The 24129-nt window shown below is 35.6% G+C and overlaps 2 protein-coding genes across 2 annotated transcripts; both read right to left on the reverse strand.

Moving 5' to 3' along the window:
• Window positions 1-1894: 1894 nt before the first annotated feature.
• On the reverse strand, window positions 1895-20155 carry LOC109077261 (FERM domain-containing protein 5-like). The gene is made up of 14 exons (XM_042760034.1): window positions 19805-20155; window positions 8927-9031; window positions 8408-8450; window positions 8169-8247; window positions 7931-8028; window positions 7674-7797; window positions 7436-7523; window positions 7199-7287; window positions 7032-7095; window positions 6853-6944; window positions 6245-6319; window positions 6025-6093; window positions 5832-5938; window positions 1895-2494 (listed from the first exon to the last, which is right to left on the reverse strand). Exons 1-14 carry the CDS (start codon window positions 19904-19906, stop codon window positions 1908-1910), a joined length of 1722 nt encoding a protein of 573 aa, XP_042615968.1. The 5' UTR covers window positions 19907-20155; the 3' UTR covers window positions 1895-1907.
• A 250-nt stretch (window positions 20156-20405) lies between these two features.
• LOC109077266 (transmembrane emp24 domain-containing protein 3-like) lies at window positions 20406-22391 on the reverse strand. The gene is made up of 3 exons (XM_019092861.2): window positions 22122-22391; window positions 21613-21858; window positions 20406-21526 (listed from the first exon to the last, which is right to left on the reverse strand). Exons 1-3 carry the CDS (start codon window positions 22263-22265, stop codon window positions 21293-21295), a joined length of 624 nt encoding a protein of 207 aa, XP_018948406.1. The 5' UTR covers window positions 22266-22391; the 3' UTR covers window positions 20406-21292.
• Between the last annotated feature and the right edge of the window lie 1738 nt (window positions 22392-24129).

Here is a 24129-nt window from a genome sequence, read left to right on the forward strand (position 1 = left end):
ACCTAAAAATGAGCAACCATTTCTACAGGATTTATTGTACTGTATGTTAATTTATGTATTATGTGTTATTTATTGTTTATGTTTGTTCACTAATCTTAGTTTATCCATACTGTATATATTTTCAGATGTTAGAGATGTTAAATGAACATTAGCCAAGATGAATGCTTTAAAAATTATTCATTGTTAGTTTATGATACCTAATGTTAACAAATTAAACCTTACTGTAAGGTGTTATTAAATTATCATCAAAACATTAATGAAGCTCCATTAAAAGAGATAACTCTTTCAGTGGCTTTGATCCATACTATTGACCAGCAAGTCCTGTTTATAGTATGGTATAAATCCAATATACACCCTGAACCAACATTTTAAACTTACAAAGTATCATCCAAAAAACTCCCAAACTCATGGTCAAGCTTACATCCGACATGGGAGGGATAGTTCACCCAAAACAGTCATTTAAGAAAATTCAAATAAAGCTTTTACATTTACACACCCTGATATTGTTCCAAATCTGTAAGACATTGGTTTAAAGGGATACTCCACCCCAAAATGAAAATTTTGTCATTAATCACTTACCCCCATGTCATTCCAAACCAATAAAAGCTTCATTTGTCTTCGGAACACAATTTAAGATATTTTGGATGAAAACCGGGAGGCCTGTGACTGTCCATAGACTGCCAAGTAAATAATAGTGTCAAGGTCCATAAAAGGTATGAAAGTCATCATCAGAATACTCCATCTGCCATCAGACGTGCAATCTGGGTTATATGAAGCACTGATTTATTTCAAATCAAAGCTAAATACATGTAGAAACAGCATATCCTTGTGGCGCGGATGATACAGAAGAGCATACACAGCATACGGTGATATGGACAGACACAGAGGAGGCTGTTGACAAAGGAATTGTTGAATAAGTCATTATTTTTGTTTTCTTTGCTTACAAAAAGTGTTCCCGTTGCTTCATATAACCAGGATTGCACGTCTGATGGCAGATGGCGTATTCTGACGACAACTTTCATACCTTTTATGGACCTTGACACTGTTATTTACTTGGCAGTCTATGGGACAATCTCAAGCCTCCAGGTTTTCATCCAAAATATTTTAAATTGTGTTCCAAAGATGAACAGAGCTTTAATGGGTTTGGAATGACATGGGGGTAAGTGATTAATGACAAAATTTTCATTTTGGGGTGTAGTATCCCTTACAGTCCCTCCATTGAAAGTCCAAGTAACTAAAACATTGATGATCCAAAAAGGTCAGAAAGTTTTTATCAAATGTCATATGAATTTAACAGTTTAAACTGCTTGATTCATATGGATTCGCCTTTAAGACCTTTTTGGATCTTTGAAGATTTGGTTACCTGGACATACAGTGGAGGGATAGAAACCTCTCAGGTTTTATTTAAATATGTGTTTTGCAGATTACCTAAAGCATTGTGGGTTTTGAACAACATAAGGGTGAGTAAATGATGATAGAATTTTCATTTATGGGTGAACTATCCCTTTATCGGCTGCCCCTATCTATTGTCTGACCAATGAAGGCATCTTTGTCTGATTGCAGTATGAGGTCTTACTTGTCACAGTCTTGGTGAACATTCTTTGAATGTAGATATTATATTTAAATGATAGATAAATTATGATTGGGTGACGGCAGCATTTAAAGAGCTATACATACCTTTTTTATCCGACTACAAAGTAGTGCTGCAGAGAACAATTTCACAATAACTAGAGCTGAAACATACACAGTTTTCTCGTCTTGGCATGGTATTAGGAAATCCAAGGCTTTGGCTATGTAGATAATAGTAATTTCATTTTGATTTCATGGTACCATGATTTTAATGCTTAGAATGTCCCACTCATAGACTACAAACTGCACTGAGGAGACAGAGAAGGGTGCTTACACACTCATTTATTAATGAGATGCCCACCTATCCAGCGCAACTTGCAGGCCAACCAGCGCCTAAGGGGGCAAAAGTATTCATAGTGGAACTGCTGGAATTCGGGTGTTCTCCGGATGTCCCTAAGAAAGGCCAAGTCCAGTTCAGACTCTGTTAGCACAATAAGAAGTAGAAGGAGGGCAAAGAGTAAAGCCAGGGTCACTAAGAAAAGACGTGCCAAACTACAGATGAACTCATTCATCCTTTCCTCTGGGCCATGTTGGGTAGGCCGAGACTTCTCCAGTTGAGAACGTTTTCCTTTGGGTTTAACACCCTGTGGCTTTGCCTGGTTTTGAGTACACAGTTCTGTTCCTCCTTCCTCTTGATTTCTGCGGGGGTTGTTTGTGTGGCGAACCTGAGCCTGGTCTGAGGGGTCGTTGGACACTGGTGTGGGAAGCACGCTGTCAGAGGGACTGTAAGAGTCCTCGGAAAATTCAGCCATTCTGGTTCTGTTTCCTCCCTCGGCTTGATTTCTATAGGAGTGTAGGAATGAGTTGCCATCGGAGCCCGATCGGACTGGCGTGGAATGGCCACTGTCACGCAAGGACTCCAGACCTGAAATAGAGTGAGGATGTTCAGTGATTGTGCATCATGCGTTATGTTGATGTGCTTTAAGGTTTGTCTGCCATTCAGAATTTGAATTGAGGTAACAGTCAGGATGCAGAATTTTTTTAGCTAGAAAAGGAGGGTTTGACAAGAACGAAGGCTTGATAATGTGACAATGTCTAAAAGTTGAGAATTGTAATGGTCTTACACACCAATTTCAATTAAATGCTGTTCTTTTGAACTTTCTATTCTTTGATAAATCCTGAAAATACATCACAGTTTCAACAAAGATGAAAGATTATTTTTATTTATTATTTATTCATTTTAGCAACAAATCAGCATATTACAATGATATTACAATGTATTTCCCTTATAGGAATACATTAAATTTTAAAATATACTAAAATAGAAAACAGTTATTTTGAATAGTAATAATTTTTCACAATATTACTGGATGTTTTGATCAAATAAATGCAGCCTTGGTGAGCATATGATATTGACAGTATGGAGGAACACTTTCAATATCCCAGAATGCCATAACAGGTTACATTTCTCTGAACTGTAATTAAGTATACTACACTTCCTTTAAATACCGATTCAACTTCCTGTATTTGGTGTGGCCTGTTCATTTCAAATTCCAACTAATGAATTGAAAGGGAACCAATTATTAAATTCAGAATTTTGCCTAACTAATTTATTATACTGATTTAATAAGCCTGAGTTAAATGTCTCAACCAAATATAGCTAAAAAAACAGTGTCACAGTGAGTCCTCGTGTATTCAATAACTGTAAGCCTTGTGACATCACAGACACATTGTATATTAATATTTATTCACAAGCAAATTTCATTTTTATTTCTTCCATTTTTAACTTATGAAATATCAAAAGGAAAGAAAATGTTATCAGAAAAGGAAGAATAAAAAAAAAAACGTTTAATGTAAGTAATTTCATGCTACTTTACTTTTAAGTGATATTCCATTATTATTCACAAATGCATAATTTACATTTGTTCAACTGGTACAAATGTATGTGTATTGATAAAATGCACTATGATGTAAGTATAATAAGTGCATATATAGATCTTATTAACCACAAGACAACATAGGAAAATGTTATAGCTCCACCCACAATCCATAAAAGCTACACACCATGCTAACAATGGTTGCACTCTATATGCTGTGCACATTCAAATGCAGTCAGATTAAAATAAGTTGAAAGTCCAGCTGTTCCAAACAACCAGGAACTTTACCTGCAGAGCTGGTGGATTGAACACCAAGTCTAGATGAAGCTCCAGAGGAAGTGGAGGAGCTGGGCAAAGAAGGGAAAAGAGGCAGAGCCCCTAGAGCTTTCCCTAATAGTCTAGGTCCCATCGTCAACACCCGTACCTTCACATCCCGGTAACAGTAGTTGATCATCCGCAGATGAACGTTCACCTTTGTCTTAATCCGTATGAGACACTTCACCATGGTTTCAGAATGTAGCTGCTAACTTGTGTGATGATCTCAGCCCTGCGTAAATGTATCACCACTAGACCCTTTTCCTCCTTCTATCCTCCTGAACAAAAACAACATAACACAATGTTGTGTGTGTGTGTTTATAAAAGTGAGTGTGAGAAAGCAAGAACACCCTTAAGCCCTAAAGCTCCATAAGTCCCTGTATGCCCAAAAGCCCAGCTGCCCTGATGCTCCAACCCCCTCAAATCCATTATAGGCTGTAACAAAGGAGCATATACACAACACACACTCATTCTGATACAAACCACAAGACATACATGGACAGGCTCTCTATTTATAGACACTGTAATAATAGCACTGTTGATCCTTATAGTTGGACAAGTTTGTCAGTCCTCATTGTCTCTGTATTTACTTGTGTATGACAGGCCACATGTAGGGCATGTGGAGCCTTTTCTGTTAGCATTTACATTTACTACATTTACTGTACTTTAGTATACTAAATGCTTTTAAATATTCTGGTACATGTTTTTGCAAGCACAATGAGTCTGCTGTACTTTAGAACTGGACTAGATCAGGTCCTAGAATAAAACTAACCTTAAACTCAAAATTTATAGCACAGTTATACAGTGCCCTCACACACAGACAAACACAACCATGATGGCATTTGGCAGTGTCAGTAAAGTGACTGGAACAGGTGAACGTCTGGTCACATTGTGCACAATGAGAGCGGCTCTCATGTTACATAGAGCAGTAGAGAGAGATGAAGTGTAGTGTATTCCTATCCCTGTCAAGAGTATTCTTTTGTTAAGTGTAATCTTTGGGGTCGGTAAGATTTTTTATTTAAGAAATTTATATTTTGTTCATTAAATTGGAACAAAAATCGATTTCTACTAAAATATTAAACAGCACTGTTCTTAGCATTTACAAGCACCAAATGCTTAGACACCTCACATTAGAATGATTTCTGAAGGATCATGTGACACTGAAGACTGGAGTAATGATTGCTGAAAATTCAGCTTTGCATCACAAGAATAAATGTCATTTGAAGATATATTAAAAAAAAAAACATTTTTTAAATTGTAATAGTATTAAATAAATATTAAATTGCAATAATAATAATAATAATAATAATAATAATAATAATACAATTTCACAATATTACTGTACAATTTTTACTGTATTTTTGACCCAATATATGCAGTCCTGGTGAGCATAATAGACTTCTTTCAAAAACATTAAGAAATCTAATCAAGCTCAAACTTTTGAACAGTGGGTTTTTACCTATTTGTGTGTGTTTTAAGTTGAAATAAATGCAAAAAAAAAAAAAAACGGGGGGGGGGGTGCACGTTATGCACGTTATGGTCCAGTAATGACATAATAATGAATCCAAGTGGAAAAATAATCTCCAGGGGGCTTTTATTATATAGTCACGCCATAATAGGAAAAACAACGTTATACCACCAGATGGCAGCATTTCAGTGCTTATGGACCAACATATCTTTCCTTGTGTTGCATTGAATTCTGAAGGCACAGTGCACTAACTTTATTTTTCTAGTCACAAATCTGCTTGCTACCTCAATTCAAATTCAACTGAGTTTTTGTTCTTAGAAAGGGGTAGTATGTATAGTATAAATGTCCTCAGTTATATAGTGAAACCAGTTGAACACTTACTAGTGAGCCAGACCTCAATAATTAAAAATGTGTATAAATCAGCCCAGTCGTGCTTATATTTAAAACTGTTGTTTAGAGCATGTTTCTATGATGGGTATGTTAGGTCCAGTGAGAGACTAGAAAATATTATTACCTGATATAAAACAATGCAAGTCTGTGAGATGTCCTGACTAAGACTGTGAAACAAATGTGTGTCTGTGCTTATAGGCATATTATCTTACCCTCCATGATGGAAATATGGACTGCTCTCCTTCGTGTTCGGGGAACGCTACTCTGTCGTGGGCCATGAGTGATGGAGGGACAACTCCTACTGGGGACCAGCCCAGACCTGAATACACAAAAAGATCATCAATTGACATACTGTCAGATATATTTAAACTTTCAAGCAAACAAGACAACATTGAGAAGACTGACCTGTGGATCTCTGGAGGCTCTCGTCTGATTTTGGCACTCTGTTCCATCACTTCCTTGGCCACTTTACCACTTTAACATAAATTATGTAACCAAAATATGACCAATACTTACAGCTAATCCATTAATTAGCATATATTCAAAACACAGACCTAATTAAGCAGATTTGATGAACCCATAGGGTTCACTTAATAACAACCAGAGCAGATACAGTAATATTCACCTATATCTAAAGCGGCTTCCTTTAAAGAAAAGATTACTACTGGATACAGTGCGAACTTGACTTGATTTCTCAAACCTGAAAGAAAACAAGAGAGACATATATAAATAAATAATTGTGTCAGTTTAAATTATTATTTTTATTTAAACAAATTGGGAGTTTTGATATATTAAAATAATTAACCAAGATTCATTCTGTGATTCTAGAAGATTCAAGATACTGATTTCTTCTGTTCTTCGAAAAAAAAAATTGTGTGTGTGTGTTTTGAGCATTTGAATTAATTTAACTGTTATTGAATTTGCTGAACTTTACTGTAAACCGCTTGGAAATTTGTTGAGGCCAGTTACAAAAGTCAGTAACAAAAAAAGGGGGAAAAAAAACAGAATGAAAAGTAGATTGGTCTTTTTTAAATCCATAAAGCAATACCAATTACCACTTGGTAAATTGACAGTTGGCCAAACTAGTTCTCAATAAAGTCTTAACAGTGATTTTTTTTTTTTTTATGCAACTGGCTGAGAACAACTGGCCTTATCTAATACACATATATAAGAAGTATATGTCCATGTTTGAGCTTAATTTCAGCCTATGTCAAGAAGGTCATGTGAACTTACTGGTAGAAAGCTTGGTTTTCCACCCCACACTTCCACAGATGCTTGCAAGCCTCAGGTGTTGGAGCAAAGTAAGTCAAGATGATCTTCTGATCCAGTAAAGGTCACAGGGGGTCAGTGTGTTATTTACTTTTGACAATTTGTTCTTCTGCATTACATGGAGCTGTCTTGACTTCACCTACCTCTTGATGAGTTGCATATATATGAAATGTCTTTCCTTCAAACTTCAGTTTGGTCACCTCATTCCTGTACAATATGACAAAACACTATTATAGTTAACACACAGTCATTTGATCTTGACTGCTAAGCAAATGAAAATGATATGATAGATTAATTTCCCCTCTCTCACCATTTGAGAAAATGAATCCTCCTGTTTCCCTGTAGTACCACAAAGCCAAATGGGGTAAACGAGAGAAATGCTGCATTGCCAGACACATCCTATGATCAAAAAACAAAAAAACAATTACTTTATGTTTTCACTTCTTTATGAATGTAAAAATTAACAGACTACTTTCAGTAAGAAAACTTCTGTTGTACTTTGAAATGATTTCCTGGATATGGGCAGCTGATAAGTTTTGCTACTGACCTTGCTTGGGTGTGGATCCACCCCATATGTTTCAAGAGTCTGAGCTTTCCTTAAGAAATTCATCTCAGCTGTCTCAGGACTCTGGCCTCTGTAGGAAATGAACAGACTAGTTAATTTGCTGAATTTGTTCTGGGAGATAAATTTCATGAATTACATTTAACCTCTCCATTACAAACCCAGCGTCCCTTTAAAAAGAGTGACATACTGCATGTGACGGGCTAATTGAAAGTAAGCTTACATCAGCTCGGATTTGTGGATCTCAGCAATGCGGCGCTCCAGGCGCTCAGAATGCTTGGGGAAAAACTGAAACTTAGAGCTGTAACCTTCCGGATGCTTCCCCGGGTCATAATCTCCAATCTCAGCTAAAATAATATGGGGGAGAATTAAACAAAACAAGTTCCATCTTGTCTTACAGTAACAACATTCATATACAGCAAAGCCATAATTCAACAAATACTGTAAAAAATGGCTGCTGTGACTGTGATTTGCTGTTACCCTGCAGAATAAATGCGGCCAACGTAGCAGCATCTGAACTTTTGCACAGGAGTCGGCCGTGATACAAATCTCTTTTAATCTGTAGGAAGACCAGGTATCTGAAAACAACACAGAGGACATATTAAACCGTCACTGTGCTGTGCTGTAACTTGTGTAATGTAATTCCATATAGTTCTTTCTTATTGCTCAACTAAATATATACATTTTGAACAAAAGTGGACTATGTAATGATCCGTACCTAGTGATCTCTTCTTTAAGAGTTGCAGGGTCAGGAGGATAGAATTTAACACGCAAACACATAGTGTAGGGTGGCTGGGCTAGGACATAAAACATTCACATAGATATAATTAAGCAGTCAATATAACCTTTTGACATTTATGAGGGATGTCAATGAGGGATATGAATGCAAAGATTATTCTTTTCACAACATGTGTAAGAAGGTTGTAGCTGGGATTTTCCACATACAATATGACTTACATCTCATTTGTTTGGTAATTGCCTTGCTAAACTCCAGCCAATGCTGAAACAACAAAATCGAAAATAAATTATGTCTATAATGCAGATAGAGATTCTAGTTTAACACGTCTAGTTTAACTGATGACTGTTCACCATGTTACATATCTATTGTGTCACACTTTGCAGCTCTTCATCTGAATATCAATGTGATCATTGGGTGTCCTGCTTCAAGTGCATGCACAAACATTAACACTGATACATTCATCAGTATTGGTTAATTAGGTCAGAGCTAGAATATGTATTAGCATGAACCTTAGCAGGGTAGATGCCATAATTTAATTGATGTGACAGGGAACAGGCTGTTATAAATATATACAGTCTGATCAGTTGATTGTATTATCTGAAAGTCTACTTTTTCACAGTCAGTTTTGGTGACAGGATTAAAAAATATATACATATTTTCAATGCTTTGTCAGCTGAATAATCCACAAGTGTTGTACACTACTAACAACTCATAATATATCCATACCAGGAACTCACCCGTTGCTTCTCTGGGTCCACAAATCTGATGCCAAAGTAGTCTTTCTCCAGCAGGTTTAGATGCTGACAGACCTGCTCAAACAACCATTGACCTTTTGCATCCCTCTGGAACAGAGAGACACAGGAATCAATGGTACAATGCATATATATATATATATATATATATATATATATATATATATATATATATATATATATATATATATATATATATATATATATATATATATATATATATATATATATATATATATATATATATATATATATATATATATATATGCATTTTATTTAGACTGTCTGTGAACCAAAATACATAACTCCCCTTTCTTTTACATAGAGTGGCTTTAATTTTACCCAAATTCATTCTGTTGATGTCTAATCTCCTGTATTTTATATTGTAGGCTTTAAGCAGGGTATATACAGCAGATATATAGCACAGAATCTCACAACTCTATAAAAGATCATAATGAGTGAACGATATCCATATTCCCCCCTCTATTTCACATAATGGCTTTAATGTTAACCAGATTCACTCTGCTGATGTCTAACCTACTGTATATTGCCTGTTATAAACAGCTTCAGATATACAGGAGGGTCACTGAATCTGACAGCACATCTTAGAGGTTACCGAAACCTGCTACATCCTCCCTTTCACACATAATGGCTTTAATGTTACCAAAATTCTTTCTGATGATGTCTAACCTCCTTTGTCTTATATCCTCTCTAATGTGAAGATCTTCACACATACAGCAGGGTCACCAAATCCAAGAAAGAAAGAAAAAAACAGTATTAGAAGTTATCAAAATCTGTAACTCCCCTCTGTTTGACACACAATGGCTTTAATATTACCCAAATTCACTCTAGTGCGGTCTAACCTCCTGTATTTTGCATTTTAGAAAGCATTTTTGCCTTATGTGAATAGCTCTAGATAAACAACAGGGTCACTGAATCTGATAACACAGCATAATTTAATAAAAGTTACTGAAAGCTTTTACTCCCCTCTATTTCATACAATTGCTTTAGTGTTAACCAGATTCTTTCTAGTGATTTTGGTCTTATGTGAAAAGCTTCAGATATACAGCTGGGTCGCCGAATCCGACAACACAGTATTAAAGGTTACCAAAATCACTTTTCACATAGTGGCTTTAATGTTACCTGTATTCTTGTATATTATAGCCTAGAAAGCATTTTGTCTGATGTGAACAGCTATAGATTGATTTACAGTACAGTACAGCAGGGTCACTAAATCATACATAACAAGTTACCGATATCTGTCACCGCCTTTATTTCGTACACAATGGCTGTAATGTTATTTAAATTCACTCTGGTGATGTCTTTTCACCTATATTTTATATCCTAGACAGCATTTTTGCCTGATGTGGACAGCTGCGGATATACAGCAGGGTCACCGAATCTGACAGAAATCCGTTACCTCCCTCTATTTCACACATAATGGCTTTAATGTTACCAGCATTCTTAATGTTATCAATATTCAGTGTTTTATATCCTAGAAAACATTTTTGCCTGATGTGAACAGCATTAGGTATGCAGCAGGGTCACAGAATCATTACAAGACATTAGAAGTTACCAAAATCCGTTACCCCCACTTAATTTCACACAAATTAGTTTTAATGTTACCCAGTTTCTTGCTTTTGATGTCTAACCTCCTGTATTTTATATATCCTAGAAAGCATTTTGGTCTGTTGTGAACAGCTTTAATATATCTAATAGGGTCACTGAATCTGACAACACATCATTTCACACCTGGCTCGCTGACAGAAATCATGTGGCTCGCCGGGTCTCTCACCTTTACCAAGAAATGATCAATAAAAAAATTAGACACATCACTAGTTTTCTGTATAAAAACAATCAATTACAACTCCTTTGCTGTACAGCCTATTGAAGTTAATGAAAAGTTTATAATAATAATAATATATTTACAGTTGTACCGGCCAAAGTACATGTTGAGTTCTGTTCACGAGTGTCACGACAGCAATCAACTGTAAGCTACTTCACTCAGATTCAACAACCAATAGCTTGTTTACAGTTTACTTTTATTGAAAAAATCTTCCTCATGTATAGGGCAAGAAGTGCAGTTGTTGTCATTGTTCATGAATTTCGATAAAGATACATTACATGGGTACATTTTGTGAAGTATTTTAAAATGTAGGCTACATCTTCAACTTTATATAGATTTAACCAAGTCTCTTTCCAATTAATATCAGATATATGTGATATCATTCCAAAAAATGTTCCTCTAAGTGTTACGACTGCTAGGGGTCAGCCATAACAGGAAAAGGAAGAGAGTCTCAGTACCAGAGAGATACTGAATAACAAGAGCTTTATTTACAAATAAGGGTTTAGCATCAGGGGCAGACAAGGCCAAAAAAACAAACAACAGGATCTTTTTTAACCCTCTACACTTCCTAAACCAAAATTAAAGAAAACCAATACAGTTTAAACTTACCTGATTTCCTAAACCAAAAACAGTGTGAAAAGTTTTTCAAAATAAAATGGTGTCAAACCCCCTACATCCCTTAACTTGCCAAAAACGTCTTTACAAAGTATTTACAAAAGATATAATTTGTAGTCAATCAGGCATAAGTCAAGTTAAAAAGAAATATCACATGTTGAAATCACACTCACAATCTTTCTGGTAAGACACTTTGAGACTGAAACGATGACAGCAAAACACCAAAGGCAATGAGCAACAAAGTCCCACAAAATGGCACAATAATGGCAGAGGTTGAGTGTTTGGTGGGGGCGAGGGGTCCCAGCCTCCAGAAAATTATTACAAGGACACAAACATGCACATACACATACAAAGGAGAGAATATACACAAGAGGATAGAACGGAATCAATGAACAAATGACTAATTAGGAGAGAATTTATGTTTAGATTAAAAATTGTATGTAGTATTTTTATTATTACAGTGAGGGGAGAATGGTTTGATACCATCAATGATTAGTTCAGGAAGTTTCCTTTCGTTACTTCCAAAAGTGGCACGCCTAAACAGTCAAATACACACAGCCAGTGTCAGTGACGTCACAATGACGTGTGTGCCTTCAGTCTCATGTATAAGTGGGATTCTGTTTCTGAATTCTGAGTGTCAGTAACTTTACAATGGAAAGGTGAGTTCAATACCGATGGACAAGTGAAGTTTCTTTGTGAAACTTCATTTGGCCCAATTTCGACCCTCTGACAAATTATGATCCCCCTGATTGCCTAATCCTAACCCCTCGCCCACACCTACTCCTAATCTACCAATACTAGGCGGGGGTAATAATCTGGCAGGGGGTCAGAATTGGGTACAACACTGGCACAGACAGGCACCTGGTTTCCTCGCTAGAACATGCTTAGAGTGTAAGGCTTTCGCTGAGGATTCCCAGGCGAACTGTATGGATTTAGAATGGCTGGAATTTTAAAAAATGTTATTCTTTAAACTTGACAGCGTTTTATAATCCCTAAAAGACATCTGTCAGATACATTAGGGAAACAAAAAATTTATGGAACTGTCCCTTTTATGCAGTGTTAGGGAAAGTTATTGGCGTTACTTATTTGAAAAAGTAACTCAGATAATTTCTTGTAAATTAAAAAGTAATGCATTACTTTACTAGTTACTTGAAAAAAGTAATCTGATTACATAACTTGCGTTACTTGTAATGCATTACTCCCAACACTGCTTTTATGCAAATGCATGTGCTCTTCCCCTTAGAGTTAGTTTAAAGCGCGTACATTTGATATTGCAGACATAATAACTTTGCTTCAGATGAAGTTCTGAAGTTACAAACTCTTCTTTCAGTTCTCTCTAGTTACTGAAGTGCCTCAACGGAACCCATTGTAATGCTGAGCAGGGCTGCACAATTAATCAAATTTCTCATCATGATTACAATTATAGATGCCACAATTACGTAATCGTTCAAAACAGCAATTAATCGTTCTAAGTCCACTTATGTTATTCTGTGTGCTTAAGATACTTTTTTTTTTTCAGTTTTTCCATTGTTTTAATTTTAGTTTTAGTATAACATTATAATACCATTCATATTTTTACTTTCTTTATAATTTAAAGAAGAAACCAATCTGATGTATAGTTGACATTTGAGGCTTAATACTATTGAAAAGCACTCAAAGTTTTTAAGTTAGTGTTTTCAGCTTGTTTATTTTCATATAAAAATACATCATGCAGCTGCATCAAACAATGGTATAAACATCAATCAATGTAAATTGTAATAATCATAATTAATAATCGCAATTGCAATTTCAAGAGAATAATCGACAATTATGATTTTTGTCATAATTGTGCAGCCCTAATGCTGAGTGAATATGCAGTCAGAAGTATATTGCATTAGACATACATTCAAAACTGTAGGTTTTTAAATAACAGTAATTATCGTTTATATATTGTATAAACAGCCCTGCAATAAGTGTTAAATGTGCTCTCTTTTTTTGTTCAAATTTCATGTGTTATGTAATTTAAAAGCCTTGTTTAGATCGTAAAGTAGGGCTTTGGAAATTGAAACGTAAACTTGTCATGACATTTGCCTTTCTCTGTAAAGTTTATTTTGATTATTTTACAGTTTTGTTTTAACGTGTTTCTGTATTTTTTTAATGTTTATGATATTTTGGAATGACTCAAGATCAGCACAGAATTCAACGATCTTGTGGATGGACAGCAGCCATAAACCCACCTGTTATGGGAATATTTTAATAAACGTGAATGTTTAAATTATGGGTTATGTGCTCTCTGTTATGCCAGGATAATAAGTCAACAAAAAGCTTTTGTCATTGTTAAAAAACAATCTTTAATTCTTAGAACAGAATATTAGTTGAAACAACAAAATCAATATCTTTGTAACAACTGACATTCTTAGTTTCAATGAACTCAATTTTAAGGCAACCAGGTTATTTATTTTAAGTTAAATTAACTAAATATTTTTTTACAGTGTATATTTTCATATATTCAAGACCCATTTATACAGTAAAAAGAATGTTAGAAATGTGTACAATGTACTTTATTGACACTGTATCTTTTTAGTGTGCTGTAAGATATACATGTATAAACCTGAAGAGAAACATAATAAAACATAATAAAGTAACTGTCATTAATCAAATGATTACAGACTAAGGAGAATAAAACAGAAATGCCAAATTCTTAAATATTAATAGATCTATAATAGTACTTCATTATAAGTATCTGGTTTTATTAATTATATTTATTTTCATATTTTAATTGTGTACCTTTTTCTCAGATTTTTTTTTATTGATCCCCTAGCACTCACTTTAGGCCCCTTTAAGTTTAAAAACTGACCCTGGCCCACAAGCAGGTTTGATGATGCACTATTATGAAAATGAATAGATGGAATAGATACCTCTGATCATAATTGGTGATATATACACAGTGGGCAAATAAGGTGCATTCTAATTCGCCTACCTATGCACTGTTGGCCACATTTTACTTGGCACACTTTGGGCTCCTTAGTACCAGTTGGGCATTGTTTAAGTTTACATATTTATTTATAAATATACTTTTTATATTTTATTATTACTATTTATATTTCTATTAAGGTTAATTTGCCTCTGATGGATCACACTGTGACCACAATATTGCTGTTAGTGGAATGCATCTCTCTAAACATCATTGCTGAATGAAGTATTTTGTTACAGTGGTGAACAGTTTTATACATCAAGCCCAGGCGGTGGCAATAATTCATTACAGCGGCAGTCAGAGGACATTTAAAGAGAGAGGGTATGAGCATGTGGTCTGACTTCTGCTTAAGTTCCAGCATAATGTCTCTTGCTCCAGAGAGAGCTTAATATTTCAGAATCTCTCCGGAGACATCAGAGCTCAATCAAATATTAACATTCACACAGCACTTTCAAGGCATATTAGAAAGCTTTAGAGCTGTGTGATAGAGGAAAGTCAGATTTTTAAATAATTATTTTCTGCAAAAAGCAGTTCAGGAAAGTGAAGGATCAGGGTCACAACAGCAGCTTTCAGGATTCTAAACAGACAGATGTGAACTAGCATACTGGCTTATTAGACATAACGTAGAGTATTTGCCTGGTTCAGCACATGCAAGTACGACTCATGGATGCTGTGAAAAACACCAGGAGATTTTATACACAGCAACAGAAAATCAGTATTTTGTTTATTTTTTATAAATGTGCTCATGACTGGAAGGGAGGCAGAGTTCATGTCAGAAACTACAAGCAATGTCTGACACTAGTCATCTCAGTTTGTTCTCAGATCTCCGTTCACTCTTTTTAAATATTCAAATCATCTCCATTTCAGCATCACAAACAATATTAATAAATTATGCCTTTCAAGTCATGAGACGGGAAACCTAGTGAGATGTAAAGGTGAGATTTGTGTATTTGTTTATGTGTGTGTGTGTGTGTGTGTGTGTGTGTGTGTGTGTGTGTGTGTGTGTGTGTGTGTGTGTGTGTGTGTGTGTGTGTGTGTGTGTGCATGTGCGTTTGCATGTGTGAGAGAGAACGAGAGAAGTCTATAAATTGTTCATAAATGGTTCTTGCTCACCTCTGACTGACAACTAAATACAGTAGTGTAAAGAGATGACTATATTCTTAATGAAAACTTTCCCTCTCTCTTGCTCTCTTTACATGTTAAATACTTCATATGTAAAACCGCAAACATTCCACATCATGATTTAGACAGCTGCACTGGACCATGTATCAAAATCTTGGAATTATTCCATATGGCCAAGATTTACTCAACAACATATTCCCCTAATTTCCCAGAATGCATCATGTTAGTATAAAATGAGAGATCGTTTTCAATTCACCCATATACTAGTAACCTTAAGCAGATGTCTTTTTAGTTCTTTAAAGTCTATACTTTTTTTGGTGTTTAAAGGGTTAATAACCTGTAGTCACTTAATGCATTTATTTTATGAAAAAGAGCAACATCAACATTCTCCTAAACATTTTTTCCACAGCAGAAAGCAAGCCAAATTTGTTTGGAATGATACAATGGTAAGTCAATTATGGTAAATTGAAAAATGTACAGTATTTTAAAACATATACACCTATATGGGATGAATTCAGTGATATCAGTAGTTTGAATAAAATATTTTATTTTACAGGAAGCAGGACATCTCAGGTGGGCCAGGTATTTCCACAATGGCACTGGTAACAGTCCAATGTGACTGTCATGTTGACCAGTGCAACATGAACAAGAACTCACCTCTTCAAATACATAATAATAATAATTAAATTATTCATACAAACAAAGTTTTCATTGCTTTGAAGTAAAATCACGTAAAATATTTTGATTAGGCTGTAAGCAACTTCTATATAAAGCATGTTTTCACAGAATGACTTGCATCCTGTTATATGTAATCAAATTTTCCATCAAAGTATAAATTCACCCTGATCTGGTTTATCCAGTAATCTTATCTGTTAGTTGCATAGCTTGAAGATCATCTTACAGGTAGCATTTGAGCATGAGCAAAATAGTGCCAACAATTTGATATTCACCTCAGGAGCAAATCAGTGAGGTTTTTTAGAACAAAAAAAAAATCAATGCTGTGTAATCCTTTCACATTTCACCATACTGGCAAGCACACTAAATTGTGGGGGACAAGAAACCGCGATTATCTAATTCTTGGTTTGTTGTTTGTCTTGTAACATTAGTTCAAGACAGGAACAAAGTCAGAAAGACATGCACTGTCACTGCTGCAGGAGAGTGTGAGAAGAGGACTTGGAAAATGAAAGTAGACACGCGAACAATACCTTTACATTGCCTGACAGTCAAAGAGATTTCAATTTGCATGACTTCATGCTGGTGTGTCATTATATTGTAACCATGTAAAATGTTGTATAATAAGTAGCTGGATTTAATCCAAATTTATGTATTTGACAGATTTTATTTATACATTTTATCAGTTCATGTATTTCCTGGGAATTGAACCCTTGACTTTGGTGTTGCTAGTCCTATGATCTACTGTTTGAGCTACAGGAATTTGCATTGAACACTTTTGATAAACCAAAATAAAAAAAGGAGAAGAGGATTTTTAAATCTTTTAATAGCCTATACTCTGCACATGCCACTATAACATGAACACAGTCATTTCTGATATTTTATCATGAACAGAATTAATTTTGTCACAATTGTTTTCTCTAGTTCTTTCTATTGTTTATGGTCATGTGTTGATTTAGAATGACTGACTGAGGACTTTGATTTGATGAGGCAGAGGAACAAGCCATACCCCACGGTCATTTTACAAATTACACACTAGGTTGAGTTTATAATAGCCTTCCATTTAAATCCCCCCCCCCCCATGAAATGCAACACCATCTGGGAGAAAAAGAAGAGAAAAACATTATACTAATGTTTTCATTCTACAAAGGACTTGATTAAAGTTATTGATAATGTGTTGATAGAAAAAAAGAACAACTGCAAATCATCATGCATGCAGCTGTGAGATATGAAGGAAAGGGAGCCACTGCAAAGCAAGTAAGATGTACCTTCCTTGAGGACATGCCTTTAACAACTGCTACCTTCTTATCAAGTTAATTATGATTCTGAAATGCTGATTAGAACAATGCAGCCCAAATAGGATAAGTCAACAATGTTGCATGAGGGTTGTAACATTTTATTATATGACTAGTTTAACATTTTATTATCTGAAACGAAACATTTTATTATATGAATAGTTGGCATCATTCGTTTGAGAGGTGTGTAGTATGTGGCCAAACATTAAGCAGTGAAATCTACCTGAGAGACAATCGCTGACCTACACAAAGGTGAGTGCTGTAATGAAGGTATATGTGTGAGAATCTCAGATATCTGGTCTTTAGATGTGTGACTGCCAGGAGTCAAACACCGTCAGCAGTCTCTCAAAACAGCGCAGCCATATTTCACTAATAAGCATTTCATCACTAACCAAACTCCACTGTCCTGATCAGTCAGTTACAGAGGATGATCCCAGGTGGGACACAGAAAGGAAAGGACAGGAGAAGACTATGCAATATACACCCGCCATGTTTGAATGAATCCTGTGTTAAAGACGGGTATGTGCGTGTGCACATGTGTGATCATATCCTATCTGACGAGAGCAGGAGCAGCTGGGAAGCGATGATGGAATCAGCCTGTTGCCATGGAGACCACAGCATCACACAAAATTCCAAGGACAATGGAATGTCACAAACTAAGGTTGATATTCCCAGACAGATAACAGACATGACCTCACACAACTAGTGCTGTGAATGAAGACCATCAGCAAATGCACTGTTCTGAGAGTCAATGTTTCATGTGGTGAAAGCCCATGTGGAAATAACTTATACACAGAACACTTATGTAATTTCAAACCAGTGAACTTCTTGCCTTTGAAAATGATGGTATATTTTGTTCCAGTTGCCAAGAATTCAGCCTCAACTAAGCTCTGAATATCCTCACAAAATCCAGTAACTCGCTGATGTAACCATGATGCACTGTTGCACCAAAATGTTGTTTTATATGCATGACCCTACTGATATTTCCCTATATTATATATAGTTAATGCACTCTTTAGTCCATAAAAATATTGCCCAATATACTGTTAATATTAAGGAATTTTCTATATTAATTTTCATAGGGTTTTTTTTACCAGTAGTTTGAATTACACAATACACTGTGTTGTGGTTTCGGGTTAAAGAAAATGTCCTGGCAAAAAATTACCAGTACTTTTTTGTGAACATGGTAAATTATACACAAATAATAACTGCTATAGTCTACCCTTGTATTGTATGTACTGTATGTTGTCAAGACGCAAGGAAGTTGTGTTCTAGAAAGGCTGTTCCTGTTATTTACAAGTAATAATCAATTTATTTTGTTTAATATTTAGCCCAAAATGCATGTCAGATGTGTCCTTTGTGCTCTCAGTCAAAATGAAATATCCACATTAACTGAAGATCTGATAGATTTTAACTATCAGACTGTAACTGCCAGAGCAGCTACTGCTTCAACACCACAATATTGCATATAGGCTTCTGCAATTTTTTCAGCAGCTATTGCTGATCCTGAACATCTGTGAATATTTGGCCCAGGAGGGAGCTCATTAATAAAAACATGTCTAACACTGAAATAGCACCTGAGACATTTTTATTGCTTTTGCTTTTCAAGCTCCACTGTGTGGACTCAGCCAGTGATTTTGGTGATGTTGTCCCAAACCTTCCTTTTAACTGTTCAAATATAATATAATGAGGCAATAATGCATAATGATGCAGTTCAAAACAAATCATTTATGACTTTCTAATCAACAGTTTTACAAATAATTTAATATTTCATCCAGGCTTTTGGGCTGCATTTCGTAAATATAAACAAATCGTCTCTGAATGCCTAAAGAAAGAGTGTGGGAATGTGTCTAGGAACATAGCTTTTGAATTGCACAATGATGTGGCTTGTATTATAACTATGTGTGGCCAAATCAGAAGCACCTCAGCTTTACAGCAGGCTATTGTATCACCATTACAATATTGCACGTAGGCTACTACAATCTTTCAGCAGTTGTTATCGTGGATAGTTCGCCCCGAGAGGCAATTTAATGTATGAAACCTTTCCACTATAGTGTCTCTTCCCACTGAATGTGACTCAGGTCTCTCGGGCTAGCGGCAGGCTCTACGTGACAGGTGACCCTCTGCTCTCTAAAGGCAACAGACGGGTCACCAAACTGATTCACTCATCACGTAAGCCAAAGGAAATTTCGTAACATGTTAATTAGTCATTACGCATTGCAGCCCTTGTGCAGTGTCCAGATTCGGACAGATGCTCGCGGATTTTCCCGCTTGAATGCGCAGCATCAGCAGCGCGATCATTAGGACACGTGTGTCGGGGGATCACCCGCTTGTGATGATGAAAACATGTTAATACTGACCTGAACCGTACAAGTGTATTCCGAGTCGTCCAGCAGTCGCACCGTACAGCTGAATTCCCTGTCAAGACTCCGCTCGCTGCCACTCATCAGTCGGCTCAACATATTGGCCAGTCAGTACAGACGCACGAGCGTTTAGGACGAGCGCAACATGTCACTCACTGCAGACATGCCAGACAGACCCTTCTCGGTGATCAGAAGCCCTTTTGAGTCATTTCTCCCCATCATTATCCTTTGGACTGGACGGTGTGGTCTCCTCTGCCGTTGCTGGTTTTATGCCAACGTTGGAGGTAGTCCAATGCACTGAATAGACTCAGGCACAACAGCCCATCAGTATTCATGCATTATTTCTGGGGAGGGCTGAGGCGGAATGTATTCATAAACTGGAAGCCAGTGAGAGTCGAGGTTCATAACTATTTAGATGGAGATAAGATTTGTTTTCTGGAGAATCATTAGCACTGAGAAAGTCATCTGAGAAAGATCACTATGATAGCAAACAACGTAGAGAAAATAAAGGTGTGTTCAAATATATTTTACATTATTGTTCATGTCAACAGTTATGAGGGTGTTGTGCAATGATATGATATTATGATGACTCATAAAATCAGTTCAAAACTTTGTTTTTTAATTAGTCAATTGACACAAGCCAGGAATATAAACAACTCATTTTATGTTATTAATTACATGATCAATAAATGTCACAAATAAATTCAACTTCTTGGGCTGAGGTATGCAAAATAATATATGGTTGTAACAAATATCCAAATAACATGAAATGTGTCTATAAAAAAGCTTTTGAATTGCACATTAAGTAGATGTTTAAGTTAGAGCCAAAAAATAAATAAATACGTGCAAGCCCTTGTTCCATATCCCCAAAGTAACTTAAGAATGGGGGGGGATCAGTAATGGTGTGACAGGATTTATAATTAAGAAGAAAATTATTAATTTTTAAATAACCATTTCATATTTTGCCAGATATATCTACATACATAAATTATTCAGCATTAATTTTTCCCCTTTTGAATATGGGATCAACAAAGAAGGGCTTTGCTAAATAGAAAAACAGAGGTACAATACAGTCATTCATTATTATACTGTCATGATTACCAAAACACAAACCACCAAAACTATTCTTCCTTTTCTATATAAAGTGTATGTTAAGACATATGCACTGAAAGATAACAAGTGCACATATTTATAGTGGACAAAACAGAAATTTCACAAAACACCACTGGCACAAACAAAAAACATTAAGATGTGACAGAATAATGGTGCAGCAGGTCAATTTCCATTAATGCAATTGTGAGTAATGCACATAGTGACCAATTTGAATATACTACACAAAATATTTAACTCCATTATTAAGGCATTTTGTTAGATATAGAAATAATTTTTGGTTGGTTGTAGGCATCAGTCAAGCTTGTTTTAAGGGGATCAGACTGATTAGTCAGCTGATTAACACAGAGAAGGTGGCAGACTAGAAACCTAGGTCTATGTGCTGGTGGCAACATTGGCTTTCTTCTCATTGAAGAAGCTCTTAAGCATAAGCACCTGGCCAATACAGACCACAAACAGGATGATGGTCTCCCCAATGGACCAAAAGTGCACACGTTCACTCAGGTCTTCAGCCCTGATTCGGTCCTGAGCCTCCCGAAGACGATACCAGGTCTGAGAGTCTGAAACCACTTTCAGGATCTCATGGATAGACAGGCAGGCTGACTCCATCTGCATGATTTATTCAGAGGTTCACATCAAATGCATGTATGAACAGTGCATAATATGTATGATTGCATGCTGTTTGTGTTTCCCACCTGTGTGAGAGCTGTTCCTCTGTTCATGTCAGGCATTAATCTGTCATCCTCTCCCGTTCTGAAGTCCAGATAAACAGTTTTGTGAGAGAAGGTTGAGAACTCATTGCTAAAGCAGACCCTGTACACTCCCTTCATGGTTGTCGTGTGGGAAAAGCTGTCATATTGCTTTTTTTGTTCTTGATACAGCAGATTATTCAGTGGATCTGTCACAAAACAGTCAACATCATAGTTTCCTCCAGCAATAACCTGTATGGAAAGAAAGATACTGATATTAGGAATATGGCGTACATATTTTCAGTTGTTTAACAATGTTTTATCAGAGTTGAACAATGTTTAACAGGTTCTTAAGCCCCAAAATCATTGTGATTCAAGTATTCAACAACTTGGAAAGCAAAATATTAAATAATCACCCAACACTGCAAATTAATAATAATAGTTATTAAAAAAAAACACACACACACACACACACACAAGAAAGTTTTGTTAAAAGCAGCTGTCGGCACAATTACCTGAAAGTCTACATCAAACTTTGCTCCTTGCTCTAGGTCCTCGTAAAAGCATTGTTTCTCGTTATCGGGCAATTCAAAAGTTAATTCGGTGGCATTTCCAAAGGCTATGTACACAGCCAAAATGAAAATAAAAGGGTATCTCATGGTGTTTACTTTTTAATTATTCTTTAAAATTCACAGAAAGCCTCCTCCGTTGAGTTACAGCTGATTTGCTGAACCTTCTCCGGCACTTGACAGCTTGAAGCTTAACACCACTGACGTGGCAGGAGGACAGGATACTTCCGGGTTATTTGCCCCTTTACTTTTCAAAATAAAGAGTCCAGAGGCAACAGAGTCTGTTTTTTTTTCTTTCTATTTTTTCTTTCTATTTTTTATAACAAAAGTAGCGTCTTTTAATATATTGCACGTGTTTTAAGATATTACATTAATTCTATTCATGTTTCTTGCTGAGGTGTCCGTACACTGTAGACAGTTAGCAGTAGATGGCAGTAGAGAAAGCAATACTATAGTTCTTATCACTGTGTTCTTAGTTCTTATCAATAGTTCTTATCAATGTGTTTTGAATCTAAAACACATTTCTTCCATCTTTATTTGACCCTCTAACTCCAGCACTCTCTATACTCATTTTATTTTAAAAAACGTGCCCCTATTAGAATTGCACTTTATTCATTTACTAACCACTTGTTTTCTTTTAAAAAAATCTTTTGTCCCCATTGCTTTGGATAAAAGCGTCTGCTAAATGACTAAATCTAAATATGAATATAAATGACTAAATGTAAATATAAATATAAATGACTAAATGTAAATGTAAATATATTAGAATGCAATCTTATTTGCGGATCCTTGGCATAAAATGTTTGAAAACACGTGCCTTAGTAGGCCTAAGTACTGACAAAACCGTACATGGCACAGTGCCACTTATAAGGTCATTGTAATTGTTATAATAGTGTTTGGTTGTGCATTTCATGAGGATTTCAATTCAGGCGAGAGAATGAAACGTGGATGAGCACATTGTGTACATAACCTGTTGCTAGTGCTACATGCCAAAGTTTAAGGATCTAGCCAATTTTTCTTTTTCGGCAATGAAAAAATAACAGTGATTAGAAATGTCAACATTTTAAAGGCTGTGTAGAAAATAAAATATTTAGAAATAAGGATCACAATAAGCAAGTGTCAGTTTGTTGTTGTTTGGTTATACACGTAATATTTCAGAAATCATATAGCGAAAAGGTGAAAGACAAAATATAAATACGAAGATTAACTTAAAGTCCGCATGAAATCGAAATTGACTTTATTACTTTACTAGCGCACATTGCTAGTCTTGATGTGAACAATTAATCCGTGCAAGTTAAAAAATTGTTTGGTAATCTTTAATCAAAATCTGAACATTTATTTATTTATTTATTTTTTACTGCATAACAAGAACAATAACAAAATACACATACAGAGGATCATAGTGTATTCAACTATTATTACATTTATAAAAACATCAAAGGAAACAACAGAAAAAGAGATAGAAAAAAAACTACAGGGGGAATTGTTTTTTTTTTTAAAAAGTTCCAAAAAGATAAGGATTCAAAAATTCTATACATCCGTTTCACTTTTTTATTTCTTGCATCTTTTTTTTAAATAATATAATGTTAGGTTTATTATTATTCCATTTCTGTTTGTGTACATGGTATTTTCCATATATAATAATTAGATTAATCACCAAATTTTGCTCCAAAATCTAATTTTTATATAACAGAAATATATCTTTACCAGATAGTCGAATCTTTAATTTTCTGAATTAAAATCTGAACATTTATTGGAATGGCATTCCTTCTGTGATGACGTCAGTTGGACGGCTTGGGCAGAATATCTTTAAACACACCCCTCCAACTGGTAGATTGCTATGAGTGAGAGACAGAGAGGAGGAGTGCAAAAATAAAACCATGGCCTCTATTCAATATTTCATTTCAGCTGGAAACGTCACTACACTGAAATAAAGTCGGCAGCAACTTCCGGT

Source organism: Cyprinus carpio, chromosome A7, assembly GCF_018340385.1.
Source record: "Cyprinus carpio isolate SPL01 chromosome A7, ASM1834038v1, whole genome shotgun sequence".
Classification (NCBI taxonomy): domain Eukaryota; kingdom Metazoa; phylum Chordata; class Actinopteri; order Cypriniformes; family Cyprinidae; genus Cyprinus; species Cyprinus carpio.

Excerpts from the sequence above, each read along its gene's own strand:
- LOC109077261 (XM_042760034.1), bottom strand. The coding sequence starts at position 19,906 with ATGTTGAGCCGACTGATGAGTGGCAGCGAGCGGAGTCTTGACAGGGAA. Across the intron at positions 7,096-7,198 it reads AGGATTCATTTTCTCAAATG|GAATGAGGTGACCAAACTGA; the intron begins GTGAGAGAGGGG and ends CATATTGTACAG. Across the intron at positions 5,939-6,024 it reads GAGCCTCCAGAGATCCACAG|GTCTGGGCTGGTCCCCAGTA; the intron begins GTCAGTCTTCTC and ends TTGTGTATTCAG.
- LOC109077266 (XM_019092861.2), bottom strand. The coding sequence starts at position 22,265 with ATGAGATACCCTTTTATTTTCATTTTGGCTGTGTACATAGCCTTTGGA. Across the intron at positions 21,859-22,121 it reads AGTTTGATGTAGACTTTCAG|GTTATTGCTGGAGGAAACTA; the intron begins GTAATTGTGCCG and ends CTTTCCATACAG. Across the intron at positions 21,527-21,612 it reads GAGGAACAGCTCTCACACAG|ATGGAGTCAGCCTGCCTGTC; the intron begins GTGGGAAACACA and ends TAAATCATGCAG.